Below are 15,762 nucleotides of genomic sequence, written 5' to 3'. Positions count from 1 at the left end.
ACAGCACAAGAATGACTGGGTGAACCAGTGCATGAAGCTCCCCCACTTCAGTAGCAAAACTGGTTAAAACATATTTCAAATCGGTGCCCTCTAGAGGGCCCTCTACATTGCCAAGAGAGGCCTAGTGGTTTACACACATACTGTACTCTGACATGAGGAAAGTCCTTCTCTAGCTATACTGCTTGTATGACTGGAAATGTAATTTAATAAATGGCCTCAGATTAAACAGAGAGATTGTGCACAACTGCTTTAAATGGCTTTACTGCTTTAAAATATCCATTTTACAGATGAACCCCATTTCATGGCATTGTTTTATGGCATTGCAAGTACTATTTTGTATATTTTAGCACAGCTATGATGCTATATTGACCAATCAACATCAAGGACCGCATCATTTTATTTAATCTGTATGTACATTACTCATTTTGTGGATGTTATTTTAAATTTGTTAAATCACATTTTAGATTATAGTTTCTGCTTAATCTTTCTGACTAATTTTTCTTATCTTACTCTTAATCTACAGTTCCATTCAAAAGTTTGGGGTTAGTAACAAAAGAATTTGAAAAGAAATGAATACTTTTACTCAGGAATGGTGCATTAAATTGATCAGAAATGATAATAAAAACACTTATAGTGTTACAAAAGATTTTTGTTTTAAATAAATATTTTAATCTTTCTATTCCTCAAAACATCTCGAAAAACAAAATGTATCACAGTTGCCACAAAAATATTAAGCAACAAAACTGTTTTCAACACTAACAATAAGAAATGTTTCTTGAGCACCAAATCATCTGACACTGAAGACTGGAGTAATGGCTGCTGAAGAATCAGCTATCACTTGAATAAATTACACTTCAAAATATATTAAAATAGGAAACACTTATTTTTATATATTTATATATAAATATAATAAATATAATATAATATAACATAATATAATATATATATATATAATTATATTTAAAAAAAACTATATTTAATATTATGCTATTAATAATATTTCACAATATTAATGTTTATATATATACATATATTTTTTCAATTATGTTCTTCACTAACCATAAAAAAAGAAAAAAAAGATTTGTAAGAGCCTATACCTACAGTAGAATACTTTTGTTACTTTTCCAAACTACATTATCTTTGACCAGCAGAGTGCGCCATTGTATCACAAATATTATAAAAGACTATACTGAACAAGGTTTCTAATAAAAAAATAAATAAAATAAAAAACAAAAAAAAACTATTTAAAGTCTATAAGACCTATAAAGTGTTAAAAAACAAATATACTCTAACCCCTTCATCCTAGCCTTCGGAATAACTGTCCTTGATAATACCATCAATGATTTAAGGAACAATTCTAAACTTAAACTTTATGACATAAAGCTTGTGGGGATCAACTACACAGCACTGAACTTTACAATCGTAATAAATTTAGATTTAGAATCTGATCCTCAACAGGACAGCTAGAAATTGCCAACTGTGTCGACCAAGATGTCCATGACCTTGTTCAGCAGATTTGTACTTGTTTCACCTATTTTCTATCAGTTACTTATGCCATCTCTTTATAATAGTTTACCTTCATTCATGTCAGACCTGTCAGTGGGCCAGATACCAACTAACAGCAACAGACTTTGGGAAAGACCATATTTTTTTTACATACAGTGGTTTCTTTGACCTTTACAGTACAATGTGACGTGACATACAGCCAAGTATGGTGACCCATACTCAGAATTTGTGCTCTGCATTTAACCCATCCAAAGTGCACAAACACAGCAGTGAACACACACACCTGGAGCAGTGGGCAGCCATTTATGTTGCGGCGCCGTTGGGGGTTCGGTGCCTTGCTCAAGGGCACCTCAGTCGTGGTATTGCCGGCCTAAGACTCGAACCCAACAATCTTATGGGTTTGGAGTCAAACTCTTATCGAAACCCACAACCTTAGGGTTTGGAGTAGTGGTCTATATAAGAGCATTAGGGTTATTTGTGTTAATGTATGATCACTTGGTGGTCAAGATAAGAGCATTAACAGATTAAACTTTTAAATGGATATATATTTTAAAGCCTTGCAGAGATGTTCTGGCCTCTGTCCTCTGTGGTTGTTTCATGCTGTTTCAAAATCGCTTTCCAGAACATTCTCGTTCACCATTCCTGGCTGGTGGAATGATCTTCCCACCCTTATCCAGAATGCTTAACCCTTAATGTCTCTGTGTTAAAATAATAACAGCACAACTCCCAAATAACTGTCAATGCAAATAGCTGGTTTGGGTGGGATAGTTGACTCACCACTTGGTTAAGGTTAACGGACATTTCAAACAACAATAAATTTTAATTATATTTTTATTTTATTTTTTTAATTTTAGTACTTAGTACTTAATTTTAGTACTTAAACTTATTTCAGTTGGTTCAAATTTTAATTTTTTAAAGTTTTCATGTAATATTTGTATTTTATTTTAGCTTAATGTAAATTACAAAAAAAAGTTTATTAGTTTTAGTTAACAATAACAACACAGCAAACAATCAGGAACTTGTTTTCTATTGGAACAGGAACTTGCTAAAAAAAGGTTAATGTAAAAATGATGACAAATCTTCTACTCTCTCAGGGGGAAAAACATAAAAACTGTACTAATATGTACCTAATAAGGTACAAAGATTTATCTTTTAGGATTTGTATTTTAGGATACTGCCCCAAACAGCCCCAAATACAGCTTTGTACCCCGCCCCCCCCTTTTTTTTTTTGAGAGTGTAGCACAGGATGCAATGAAAGTTACTTTTGCATGTTCTCAGTCTGTCTCTAGGTGGCACTGTTTGTCAGCAGAAAACTCTCACTGAGCAGTTGGTTAGACAGAAAGTGATTTGTCTGTATGTGTATCAATTCAGGTTTCAGCTTATGTTACTATAACAAACATGCACATACATAATATCATTTGCCAATTTATATGTCCTCTTGTTCTGCAGTTTGTACCCACAGCGCTACAATAGTTCAATTTTCACTTTTGCTTTCTTTGTATTGCAGCTCCCGAGTGTCATCATAGCTGAAGAAGCAGGGGAGTGAATTTTATTCCACAGATATCTGAGAAAGGCAATCCAAATGCCAGTTTGAGAACATACAGTCAGCCAAGCTCTCATTATATACTGTTTACTCCGCACACAAACACGTAAACACAGCACCTAGGAATTTCAAAATAAGTTGAAGAAAGAGCTTACCACTTCACACACCTCTCTGCCTCTGCCCTTTCTTTTTCTTTTTCTTTTTTCCTTTATTGTGTAGGTTAATGATAGACCTCTATCTTGGCTCAATGTTCACAAAACGGGTGTCTGCTCCAGGTTACTTCTCTCTCTAAAGAATGAACTCGACAGTAGAAATGCTCATTAGCGCTGAAGAAACATCTTTTTCTTTACATCCACCAAAACCCAACTCCGGATATTATGTAAATTAGCCAAACACATAAATTAATAGAAGCCATAATAAAGAGGTGCAAAGATCTGTCTGAGATGGTTCATAATAACATGCTTTACACCTTAATACAGCAACTTCCCTGGTGAATGATTAATTAAAAAAAAAAAAAAAAAAAAAAAAAAACCTTCATTGCAAGGCAACAATGCCACTGGGGCAGCTCAGGAGCTTTTCCAGAGGCAATTAGGAAAAAAAAGTTTGGTGTTAAAACCGGCTATTGTCATAAAGTTGGGAAGTGAGGCTGACCTGTAACTCATTAGCAGAACGGATCCTGTCATAGAGTGAAACACGACCACTGAACACTGTGAGACTTCATATCCTCTTTCCTCTCACCCCCTCATGCAATCATCCAAACAAGTGAAACAAAACATTTTATGACATTTTAAGTGCGAAAACCTTACAAAACTGGGGTTAGTGAGGATTCTACTCAAACTGCCTTGACGCACTGTCTTGGAAATCCTTGTCTACTCTATTTTAAAATGTGCTTCAAGATTTAAAGTTCACATGAAATCAAAATGAACCCACTTTAAGGCCAGTTCACACCAGGATGAATATTCTGGAGGAAAAACATATTAATCTGAATGAAGGCTGTTAATGTGTCTGAACTTGCATGCCGTCATATGATTTTTTGAACATGAGACATTCTAATCTCTTTGAGATTTGTACTTTTGGTCAAATGCCCAGAGCTATTGCAGCATCAAACTACAACTTGATGGCTCTCACAAACAGACTAAATACCATAGTGAATAAAAAAAATCTGAACGGCTGTTGGACAACATCTAAATAGTGTTTCACCATTTGTCTGTAACAAGCAGGTGTCAGAAACGGAAAGTTCTGCAGAGCTTTGTATATTGGGGTGACCAGCTTTCCTGTAGCCTAAGCGCCACCTACTGTAAGAGAGACAATTAACATTTTCATTTAGCCCATCTGCTGTTTTTATGCTTTGGACTGAACAGACAAATAGAATGCAAAAATCAAATTGAATTTTAGTGCCAAACATTTGTGTTCATGTGTACAAGACTTTATCTTAAAGGGGTCCTATTATGTTTTTTTACTTTTTCAACTTTAGCTAGTCTGTAATGTTGCTGTTTGAGCATAAAAAAGAGCTGCACAGTTCAAAGCTCAAAGTCCAATTAAGAAGGAGATATTTTATTTAACAGAAATCACTTTTCAAAAACTACAACGAACGACTCATTTGGACTACAACGCATATTTTCTGGGATTTGTGATATCACAAATACCCTACCGACAAATGGGACAAGACCTGGTTGAGCTGCACTAGAGAAGGAAATGAGAGTCGGAGACATGCTAGCTTTCCCAAGGCAGACAAGCTAAGAGTGGTTGCAATCATCCGGGTTTAAATCACGCTCAAATTGATTTGATTTTGACACAATATTTACACTGAAGCTCGCAGAAGGCGGCTATGGTATGGGTCATGACATTTCCTGACCAGGTGCCGAGTGGAGCCAATCACAAAACACTGGCCCAGCTAACCAATCACAGCATATTTCATATTTCAGAAGGCGGGCCTTCATTTGATACAGGAACTATTCCAGCCGTTCATGCCAGACTGGGGAGAGAGGTGTTGTAATAATGTAAAATATATTTAAAAAAAAAAAGTTTTTCAAACAACCTAGTATGAGAGCCTGTTCTAGTACACCCCCAAAACAAAATCAAGACTTTTTAAAAGAGCATAATAGGACCCCTTTAATCTTATCCTTTATCTTTATCCTAATACATGTTCCAGGTATTATATTGTATGATTTATTGATGCTTATTGAACAAAATGTATTTTGTCATCAAAATGCTCTGGCTCTAAAGCAATTTTTTGACTTATATCCATCAAAAGTTCTGAACTCTTCTCTTCCAACCTTATTGAGATATATTGTCCCAATTCAGTTAATTTTTGATGGATAAAATCACGTTAATCTACTTTAATGTCTCATTAAATATCATATTTAAATGTAAAATGTGTCACTTTACAGGTAAAATTGTTTGATAAAATTGTTTCATGTTGACTTCAAAAGTTTTACTTACTAACACCTCTGTGTGTGTGTGTGAATGAGAAAAAGAGAGAGCGAAAGAGAGAGTCTGACAGACAGAAAGATAGATAAAGAAAGACAGATAAAAGCAGTGATCTGGATCAGAGGATATGAGGAACAGAAATGGTCATCTGGGGCAGAGAGAAACACAAGTGTGTAGCAGTAGCTCCAGCGTTATGATTCATTTTATTTCTACAGGAGGCCTGAACTTCCAATCATAAATATGAATACCTAGATGCTGCATTAGCAACTGCTCTTAACTACAGCCGTAATTCTGCTCACCCGCAAAATTGAAAAGGTCAAGATCTGCCCGTAAATTTCATTTTTTCATTAATATGAATAATTGGATGGTTCAATGATCTGCCCGTAAACACAAGATGAATTTATAGATGCAGCATGCAATTAACAACCTGGGTCCAGTCATAAATGTTTTCAGAAAATTCAGCATTACATAATTGCAGATAATATACTGTAAATCCTATCTATATTTGGTTGACGGCGTATAGTCAGATATCTATCTCTCTATCTATCTGGTTTGTAAATGAAACAATTTAAATCTCAAATGATACTTTGTCTAAATGTTTTCTCATTGTATTAACTTAATTCTTTTACTTTACATCTAACCAAATATCCAGCCAAATACAATTTAAAATATTAATGTAATATAAAGAAATGTATTTACTTTAAGAATGTGTAATTTTATCATCTAAGATGAATGACTTCAAGCATCAAACTTTTGACAATTTATTTTGTCCTAATACAATTTTGTTTTACAATGTGTACAGTATCCTGATACAAATACACACTAACAATGTAAACATCATAAACTATGACAATTTTTGTCATAAAACATTTCTACAGTGTGTATAGTATTGTTATAACAGTTTTTAGTGTCCTCACACACAGACACACTGGATACAATGTAAATTCACCATAAGAATCAGTTATGGTTTCAAAGAGAAACATGCAATCTTTCCATGAACAGTCAATCAGAACTGACTGCACAATCAAACCTTTAGAATTCTGTAATCTTTCCATGAACAGTCAATCAGAACTGACTGCACAATCAAACCTTTAGAATTCTGTAATCTTTCCATGAACAGTCAATCAGAACTGACTACACAATCAAACCTTTAGAATTCTTCTGAAGTTAAAACAAGTTTGGCCCAAATACTGCTTTAAAATGGGCAGTGTAAAACAAAACACTTTTAATAAAACACCTACCACATACCAATGGTAGAAAGAAAAAAATAAAATAAAAATCTTTTCACCTTCATTGAATAGTTTACCCAAAAATGAAACTTCTCTCATAATTGTCATAATGTCTCTGACACAAATTTAAAGCTAAATACTTGAATAGCTTAAGGATGAGTAAACAACATAAGAATTTTCATTTTTGAGTAAAATATTTAACTTACCCTAGATAAAAAACAACTTAACCAAGATAAAACGAATCAGGTTTAGTAAACAGTAGTGCAGTTAACTTTGTATAAAAGCCTTTATACAGTCCAACATCTTCAAAGAAATTTACCATCAGCAGAACATTGTAGCTGGGTCAAAGGAAACAAATTTACTCCTGCAGCTTTGAAGAGAGGTTCTGCACCCTTCGGCTCATCTGCTTACTCTCTATGTCCATGATTATTTTTTGAAAGGCCTCAAAGGTGTATTTGAGTCCTTCAGGATATTTTAAGTTCAGTGCATAAATGAGTCCAAACATCATGGCACAGGCACATGCAACAGAGGGCAACTCATTTAGTACTTCCACACCGTCAATGACAATGGAAATGTCCAGTGCATGACTAAGAGCATCAGTTTCACGGATCACAAAAAATGCCATGGTGGTCTTTTCAAATTCTCTCTCCGCTTCCTCCCTCTGGTCAGCCTAAAAACATCCAAGAACATAGAGTAATTTAGGGACTGTGAAAAAACAAAACAAAAAAAAAAACACCCCTTCATCTGAAAATTTATTACAAAATTTATTTATCTTTCTTACTACGGAGGTCAATGTAGAGCCCAAACGTCTGTTGCTAACTTTCATTAAAATATCTTCATTTGTGTGCAGCGTAAAAATAAAATTTATACGGTTTCTTATAAGAGTAGAGAAGTGATGACAAAATTTTTGGGTGAAGACATACTTTTACACTCTCTTTGGCTTTGAAAATGCTTTTAAACACTTGTACAATCAAACGCTCCCATGTGTTGACCATTGTAGACAATCACAGACATATTTGTTGAGTGCAGTACCACAATGGCCAATCAGAGGCATTTATCAATCTACTCAACAGTGTTCAAAATGCATTTATGGGTAATCCAACCCCTTTTAAAGGAGTAGTTCACATTCAAAATTCTGTCATCATTTACACGACCTCTTGTCATTTCAAACCTATATGAATTACTGTCCTCTGCAGAATTTTGAACAACATTGATAACACAACAGCACAGCCCCCATTCACTATTATTGTATGGACACAAAACAAATGCAAGTGAATGGGGGGCTCTTAACAACATTCTTCAAAATATATTCTTTTGTGTTCTGTGGAAGAAAGTCACACAGGCTGATGTGTAAATGATAACACAATTACTTAAACTACTTTAAAACGATATGTCACTACCAAATCAAAATTTCCCCACCCTAAAGGCTTTAGAAGACCTTTAAGACCACAGAGCCGTGTCGAGCAGTTCTTTGATCAATTGATGCACTATTTGAAGCTACAAAAAGCCAACAATTCACTTCCATTCTACTGCTTGGAAGTAAAATGATATGTAGGATTATAACTTTGCCTGTATTGTTCTTCAAAAATATAACCATATTCAGTTAGGATGCCTTGAGGGTGAGTAAAACTTGAGGAAATGTTGATTTAGTAGTGTAATATCACTTCTCTGCATTACCTGGTATTCTTTGATCAGACAGCTTGCATCTTCACCAAGGTACGTGATCAGGCACTTCAGCAGGCCCTCTCTTCTGATGTCTATGTCCAAACTCTACAAAATGTTCAAGATGTATTGCTTTTATTAGACCAAAACACTACTAAACTGATTGCCACAAGCAAATTTGTTCGCATGTAACCAATACCTGATCCATAACTTTAATAGTGTCCTTAGTTTTTTCACGGAGGACTCCACCTTTGCTCCTAATAACCTGGAGAAGCTGAGAGCTCTGTCTGTCCAAAGAGGCCATAAATCTCGATTGTAAAGGTAAGGTCGTGATGCGCAAAAATTCAGCATTAATCTGTAAAAGAGAGAAACAGAAAATAGACTTCTGAAAAAAATGATTTTACTTTGAGAACTAGTTGTAAAAAAAACATATAGACACAAAGCATTAAACAACAAAAGGTATAAATAGGGCATCTAAAACATTTTCAAAAACACTACATACTAAAATCCAATGGTAAAAACTATGGTAAATTCAGGATTAGTCACTTACATTTTAACATTTTTTAATAAAATAAATGCTTTTACCTCCTCTTGTTGAAACAGAGCTGGCCATCTTTCTTGCAGTTCTTGAACACTAGGTTGGTTTTCCACAATCTCTTGTCTGCGTAAGGCAAACGTCTTGGTCATTTTTCTCTGATTGTCAATGCATTGTCTTTTCTTCACTTCCTTTAAAAGTGCCAGGCGCTCAATTTCAAGGTTTGCTGATGTCTCTCCAGCAGGTAGGGATGGGATATGATTGGCCTCACCACGTTTAGGTCGTTTAACATTTTTTGCTGGAAAAGCATGGTCTGAGGCTTTGGTTTTCAGAGAATTTACCAAATATTCAGGGCATCCAAGACCTTTCAACTGTGTGCGTAGGTTTCCCATCTTCATTTTAAGTCTCTGTGTCCACCCATAGCACCCATTGAAGGATCCTTTTTCTGCTAAGCAAGGGTGTTTCTTGATAAGTGCCTCTGAAACTTCACAGAAGTGTGCACTGCTGGGATAAGATTTATACTTGTATATCTCATCACAAACCTTCTCCAGAATATCAGACTTCATCTTTGGAGTGACAGCCAGCCTTGTTCCGTTAGCCTTAAAAATAGCATTTCCTCTCTCTAATTGGAGTTCAGTGTCATAAGAAAAGCGTGGAATATTAAATTCTTTTGGCCACTGTTGATGTCTTGTAGAAACTGTTTCTGAGCCAGGGGGTGAGAGGATGATTGTATCATCAGTGTCGCCAGAGCCAACGGAGGACAGAGCATCATCATTAGACTGGGTCCCATCATTTGTTTGAGCAGTGAATGAGTCTTCGTCTGGCAACGGAATAATCTTTAGAGTGCCAAGACTCTGAAGTTCTCCAGTGTTCGTCAAATTTACAAATACATCCCCAAAATCTTTGTCCTGATACTGTAGTCTTAATCTACCATTTAATCCAAAAGCTTCCCTCACTTTTTCAATGAGCTCATCCACTGATTCGGGAATCCCATCTGGCAGAAGCAACTTTCTTGAATCATCTTGACTCACAATCACCAAAAGCTTGGCAGATCTTCTTCCTGACATGATAACAGATTCTGGAAAAAAGAAAATAAATAAAAATAGATACAGTACAAGTAATAGATAATTGCTATATCTTGCTATAATCACTATATCTTGTGCACTTTTATTAGAATTTATAAACAATTCTAACCTCAAACATGTATATATCTCTTCAGAGCCACCATGTGTCTCCCCCCAATTGTGTACTGAACAAGTGGATATGGGTCTGTAAGGTCATGGTGCTCTAAAAGTTCAATTTTCTTGTCAGATGACTGGACCAACACATATGCTCTATAATGTTCAGTATACCATGCATCAAGTCTTCTGACAATGAACAGTGGTTTGTCCTGCAACACAATAATTTGCACAATTTCTCCAAACTCTGGAAGTCCTGAACATTCTCCATGAGCAATGATCATACTTTCTCTGTAGGTGAAGCCTTTAAATTTTACTTCCTTGGCCAAGCACACAACATCCAGGTTTGGGTGTTTCTGTTGTACAGTCTGTGATATGTCTTCATTCAGAACATCAATGGGAAGATTAGAAACATGTGATACTTCCAATCTTGGTGTAAGAGAGCTGCACTGATACAGATGATATGCCATATGAAACTGATGTCTTTGTGACAACGACAGGAGCACATTCTTGAAGCAGTTGGTGTGACGCATAACTCTTTTAAAGAAGCTATGCTTAGCCTCGAATCGCATTGTCCACAGAGCAACCAGTGGGCCAAATTTCTCAATTAGCTCAGGATAATGCTCCAAGTAGTGGTGTTTGGGCAAAAGTTTAGTCTCGGGAAAAACCTCTTGGAATCTGATTCTGTGCTCAGATATCTTGAAAGCCAGATATGCTATAGAAGCTTTGGTGTGTGTAGGAGCGACAACAAGATCGACAACATCTTTTAAATCATTTAGAAGTTGCCACGCAGGTTCATTGGCAGGCACTCTGTCTCCAATCAAAAAAGGAAAAAACCTCAACAGGCTCCAATTTTCATGGGCATTACCCCCTACTGTTCTTCTTGCAGAAAATGTGAGAGGAACAGTATGTGGACGATTTGTCTTGTCATTCCATTTGAATGGAAAGTTCTGAATTGCTTTATTCAGGTGTTCCAAGGTGAAATACTTTTTAGATGAAAAGACTTTCAAGGACAAAGCTATCTCAAAAGGGACAATACCCTCAAAGAGATCATGCACAACATCAGCCGGGAATCCTGTGCAAACATTGAAGTGCGATAATTTTTCTGAAAACACACACCCCCCTTTCACACCAAAATGATGAGGCAAGTCATTGTCTTTCATAAACTGAAGATGAGCAGAATGTAGTTCTTCAGTTCTGATGCAGAATGTTTCAGATCCAACTTCTTGAGTCTGGTATGCTTCTTTCTCTGCTGTACAAAATCTGCAGACATATTTTCCAGAGAAATTTTCCACAAATCCGGCAATACTGTGAGCACCAAGATTGTCAGCAACAATACATTGAACTGTGCCCTTGACAGTCTTTCCCAGTTTTTCAATGAAAAGTCCATGTCTCTCCAACGTGACAAGGTCATCAATCAATGGTTCCAGCACTTTGTCATACCCAAAATGCTTAACATCACTGCTTTTAATTAAAGCAGCTAAATTTATAGCTGACAGGGATGACTGACATCCTTCATGTGAATTTCCTAAAATCCAATAAACTCCAAAAACTTTGTGTTTTTTCTTGGACGTGCCAAGGGGGTTGCAGATCTCAAATTCATCCACGTACAAAATTAAAGAGATAGCAGGTTCAGAAAGCAGTTCATTCCTTTGGAAGTTGAGTGAATCAAAAAAACATGTATATTTACATTCATCTCCTTTATACACTGATTTTAAATGAAGTGTATTATCAAGTATTGGCTGGCAACTCAGAAGTTGCTGCAGGGATTGTAGAATTGGAACGTACTGAAATGTTCTTCCATGACTCCGATCAAGCACATACTCTACAGGCTTTACTACTGAAAAATGGGCTTTGTAGTATGCTTTCCGTTTACATGTAGTGGAAAGTGGACCTTGCTCTCTGATTGCTGTTGGAATTGGATGTGACTGGCAAAGAAAGGTGGCTAACTCATCTACAACAACTTTATCAACCAGCAAATTATGTTCCTGCAGTACCTGGTGAATAGTTTGATTAACAACTGGAACTGAAACTGTACTAATTAAATAATGCAATTCCTGCAAAAGGTCATCAATGGCCACACCAGGTACAAGAAAAACGTGCTCTAACTTTAAAAGGACTGAGGCTAATTTGTGCTCTATAGCTCTGGACAAGTCTTCAGTATTTTCTGTTATTACACCAGAGGAAGTAGGTTCATCAAGTGAGACATCTTCGTCTGATTCAATGTCATCTTCTGCAGAAAAAATAGGGACTGGTCTTTCACTGACAACAATGCCAGGCTTTAAGTCCTCTTCAGAGAATGATTTGTGTTTTCTTGCCTTGTGTGTTCTAAATGATCCATAAATATTGGTTTTGTATGAGCACCCACTAACAACACAAGGAACAGTTTCATTATTTTTCAGGTGCTGCCCAATGTGATGGAAGTAGTCTTTAAACGATGATGTGTGTTTGTATTCACAAAGCAAACATTTATAAGTTGTCAATGCATCTTTTTGAGAGGGATGCTGAGGATGCCTTCTTGACACATGGCTCTTCAGAGAACTCCAAGTTTTAAATGAACAAGGACAGTCTGAATAAACACAAGGATAAGGATGACGATGTCCAAAATTCCTATGATCAAGCTTAAAATGCTTGAGAAGCTCAGAACGCTTGGCTTTGGAGACACCACAATCTTTGCATTTCCACATTGAGTTACTTGCCAACGAGAATGGTGAGGTAGAGCATAGGAGAGAAGAAAGATAAATAAAACTGACCCTCCAAAACAATAATTAATAGGTGCAAATTACTTACGTTTTTCATGTGACTGGATTATTCAAAACCTGTCCTAATTGTTGTACAGCAGTACACCATCCTACAAAAGACAAATTGAAATAACAAACTGGCTCACATAAAAGTAAACAGATGACTTCTTTGCCGGGTATGCTGGTCGACGAGATACTAGTAAGTATCGCGAAATTTGTGTGCCAATACTGTATCGATTCTCAAAAACGGAATATCGATATTTAAAAGAAATAAAAATAAAAATCATACAAGATTCATAGCAGTTGTTTCGTTTTGAGTTTACATCCCGACCGCTAGATGGCAGTCTTCATCTCTGAATGACAGTGAGAGTAACAGGAAATACTAGCATTAGGGCATGCCACTAATGTTAGCATTAATATCGCTATTTGCTGCTAGTAATGGAGGATGGAAGAATTGTCCCTGTTACTGGGTCGGTGTACAAAGCTGAAGTGTGCCATGATTTGGGCTTCTGTGGCGCCACCTCGGTCCTGCCACTGTCCCATGTGAAGAGAGGCTCGTGCGGGGCGGGTCGAGGTGGGCGGTAGGGTCGCAGCTCGGCACGCTGCAGTTAGAGTGGTGCTCGCTTTGCGGTTTCGGTGATTCCACGCAGAACATAAATACAAAATGAAAAACCTGTGAAATCCAAGTGGAAAGGTTCGACATCTGTATTTATTTGATTGTTTTACAATTGTTTTGTTTTCTTTAGGAATCCTGTAAGCACTTTTTTATTGATATTAATCAGATGTAATTTTTTTGTTCAGATCAAACTTTTATGACATTGTGTATATGGATATGGTCTTTTTATAAAATACATTTTATACGTATTATACATTTAACTAAAGGATCCTGCAAGCACTTTAATTTCCAACACCCCCACCCTTTACTCGTACTGCACAAAAATTGGTTCAATAATGTTGAATGTTACAGGGACTGATTATTGCAAATGCAGATCCCACTGTGTTCTGGTTAAATAATTTTTATTTACTTATTGCTAAGGTTTGCATATGGTGGTGTGTTCTAACAACATACAGAACTACCAAATTTTGCTATAAGTTTGATTGCAGCATATAATATAATTGTTAATAATCGCCAGATTCTTGGCAATACACAGCCCTACGAGATACGTTAAAATAAGTGTTTAGGCGCGTCACTAAAGACATGTGTTTGGGCCTTCATGTAAAGCTAACGTTTATCATAAATGAGAGACCATACAAGTAAGCAGAGTGAATAACTTGCGAACGCGAGCTTCATAATAAATCAATAAAAATCATCATAATAATAAAGCTTTATAACAACGTTAAGTCTATACAAAGCGTCTGAAGCGTGCATGTAACTTATACGTGGCGCTGTACAGTATCGCACTCCAGCATACCCGAAACAGTCTTTATACTACGTGTCAATATCAATCCATCTCACCTCAAGCGGTTTACTTGTATTATTATTATTATTTTATTTCCACTCGGTTTAACATCGTGATGAGGGAAACTTGTAAACGTTCTAGCCGAGTTAGAGCCGTCAAACTAGTAATACTAACCGCATGTAAAACAACAGTACAACATAACATTTTATTAAATCATACATGTATAATGTTAATAATATGCCCAAACGTATGTTTGAAATTACTTACCAATTTTCTTGATTCCCGTTTTACCACGCCGAGTTCATCCATGCGGTGTAACAAGATGGCGATAAACTGAACGTCCTTACGCACGACCACGGATGACATTCGAAGTCATGTGACAATGGGAACCAATATTTTTAATTTAATTTACAGAAATGTATACTTTACACTAACAAGACTTACTTTTAATTTAAATCAACCAAACTTTTTACATAACACTGATGGCTAGACAGAAAATTAAATGTTTTGAGTTAGATCAAGTATAACGACTTCGACTTCTTTAGAGTAAATACATGCCTTGTGCACTTTTTTCAGTGTATTAACTTAAATCTAATTTACTCCCAAAAGTTTACATTCTCTTAAGTAATAAGTCACTGTGTTAAGTTAAAGCTCGTTAAGACGGAAACTTTCGACATATTTTTGTATATATTTTACTATTTAAACGGCAGAAGACAATGCTGACGCGCGGGTCTCATGCGCGTGCCTCGGGGGCGCGAGCACAACTAAAGCCGTTGTGCGATTAACAATTTCAGTTCTGTTTCGCGGCTAATGGCGCTTTTAAAATATCAAGCTCTTCATTTTTCATTGATCCATGCTTCTTTGATCACTCTAACGTGTCAGTAACTTTATGCAATCCGCCCAATGAAAGATGCGTGGTTGTATGTACATGTGACGAAACACACCCATTAAACAGTTAACTTAGTCAAAATCATCATATAACGTTACATATTTATCAACTGTAGTAACAATAAATTAAAGCTTATTTGTATAATTACTCACCTATATTGTGCAACTGTCTGTCAGCCGCAGTCTGGATGCGAGGAAAACAAGATGGCCTTCGATCAGAAAATTCTCAAACCCAACCTCGATGACGTCAGCGGTCACGTGGTTTTCACAGAACGCAAAATTATTGATTTGATGTGTACTTGATAGAAAATTAAATAAATTAAGTCAGATCAAGTATAAAATGTGCTTTAGAGTAACGACAAGGCAGTTGCACTTTTTTCTTCAGTGATACTAAATGCCTTGAAATATATTTTAAAATATGTCTTTGAAAAGCCTGACAGTTTGACAAGGGGTCACTGATCAGAAGAATGTCCAGAAGAGATAATGAGTGTCCAAAAAAGACAGGCAAATGACTGATGTCCAAACATTTGATGGCTCAGTCACAGTGTGAAGTAATGATGACTTTTGCTTAAATACGTTACAGGAATTTAAACCATAGATACTTTTAACACAGAGACATATACAAACAGATATCAGATGTCTTGAGAATA

At 36.1% G+C, this 15,762-nt stretch overlaps 1 protein-coding gene across 5 annotated transcripts; it reads right to left on the bottom strand.

Moving 5' to 3' along the window:
* Positions 1-6,253: 6,253 nt before the first annotated feature.
* LOC109110243 lies at positions 6,254-15,392 on the bottom strand. 5 transcript variants are annotated; one of them, XM_042742426.1, is made up of 7 exons: positions 15,266-15,392; positions 12,874-12,934; positions 10,100-10,295; positions 8,956-9,983; positions 8,570-8,725; positions 8,386-8,478; positions 6,254-7,378 (listed from the first exon to the last, which is right to left on the bottom strand). In XM_042742426.1, exons 4-7 carry the CDS (start codon positions 9,970-9,972, stop codon positions 7,067-7,069), a joined length of 1,578 nt encoding a protein of 525 aa, XP_042598360.1. In that variant the 5' UTR covers positions 9,973-9,983; positions 10,100-10,295; positions 12,874-12,934; positions 15,266-15,392; the 3' UTR covers positions 6,254-7,066. The 5 variants fall into 5 exon arrangements, with proteins under 5 accessions (XP_042598360.1, XP_042598359.1, XP_042598358.1 ...); XM_042742425.1 differs by lacking the exon at positions 10,100-10,295 and having other exon boundaries at positions 15,266-15,391; XM_042742424.1 differs by lacking the exons at positions 10,100-10,295; positions 15,266-15,392 and adding an exon at positions 14,492-15,252.
* Between the last annotated feature and the right edge of the window lie 370 nt (positions 15,393-15,762).

This window comes from Cyprinus carpio, chromosome B17 (genome assembly GCF_018340385.1).
Source record: "Cyprinus carpio isolate SPL01 chromosome B17, ASM1834038v1, whole genome shotgun sequence".
NCBI lineage: Eukaryota > Metazoa > Chordata > Actinopteri > Cypriniformes > Cyprinidae > Cyprinus > Cyprinus carpio.
Note: the sequence above shows the minus strand (reverse complement) of the source record. Positions and strands in the feature narration are given on the sequence as shown.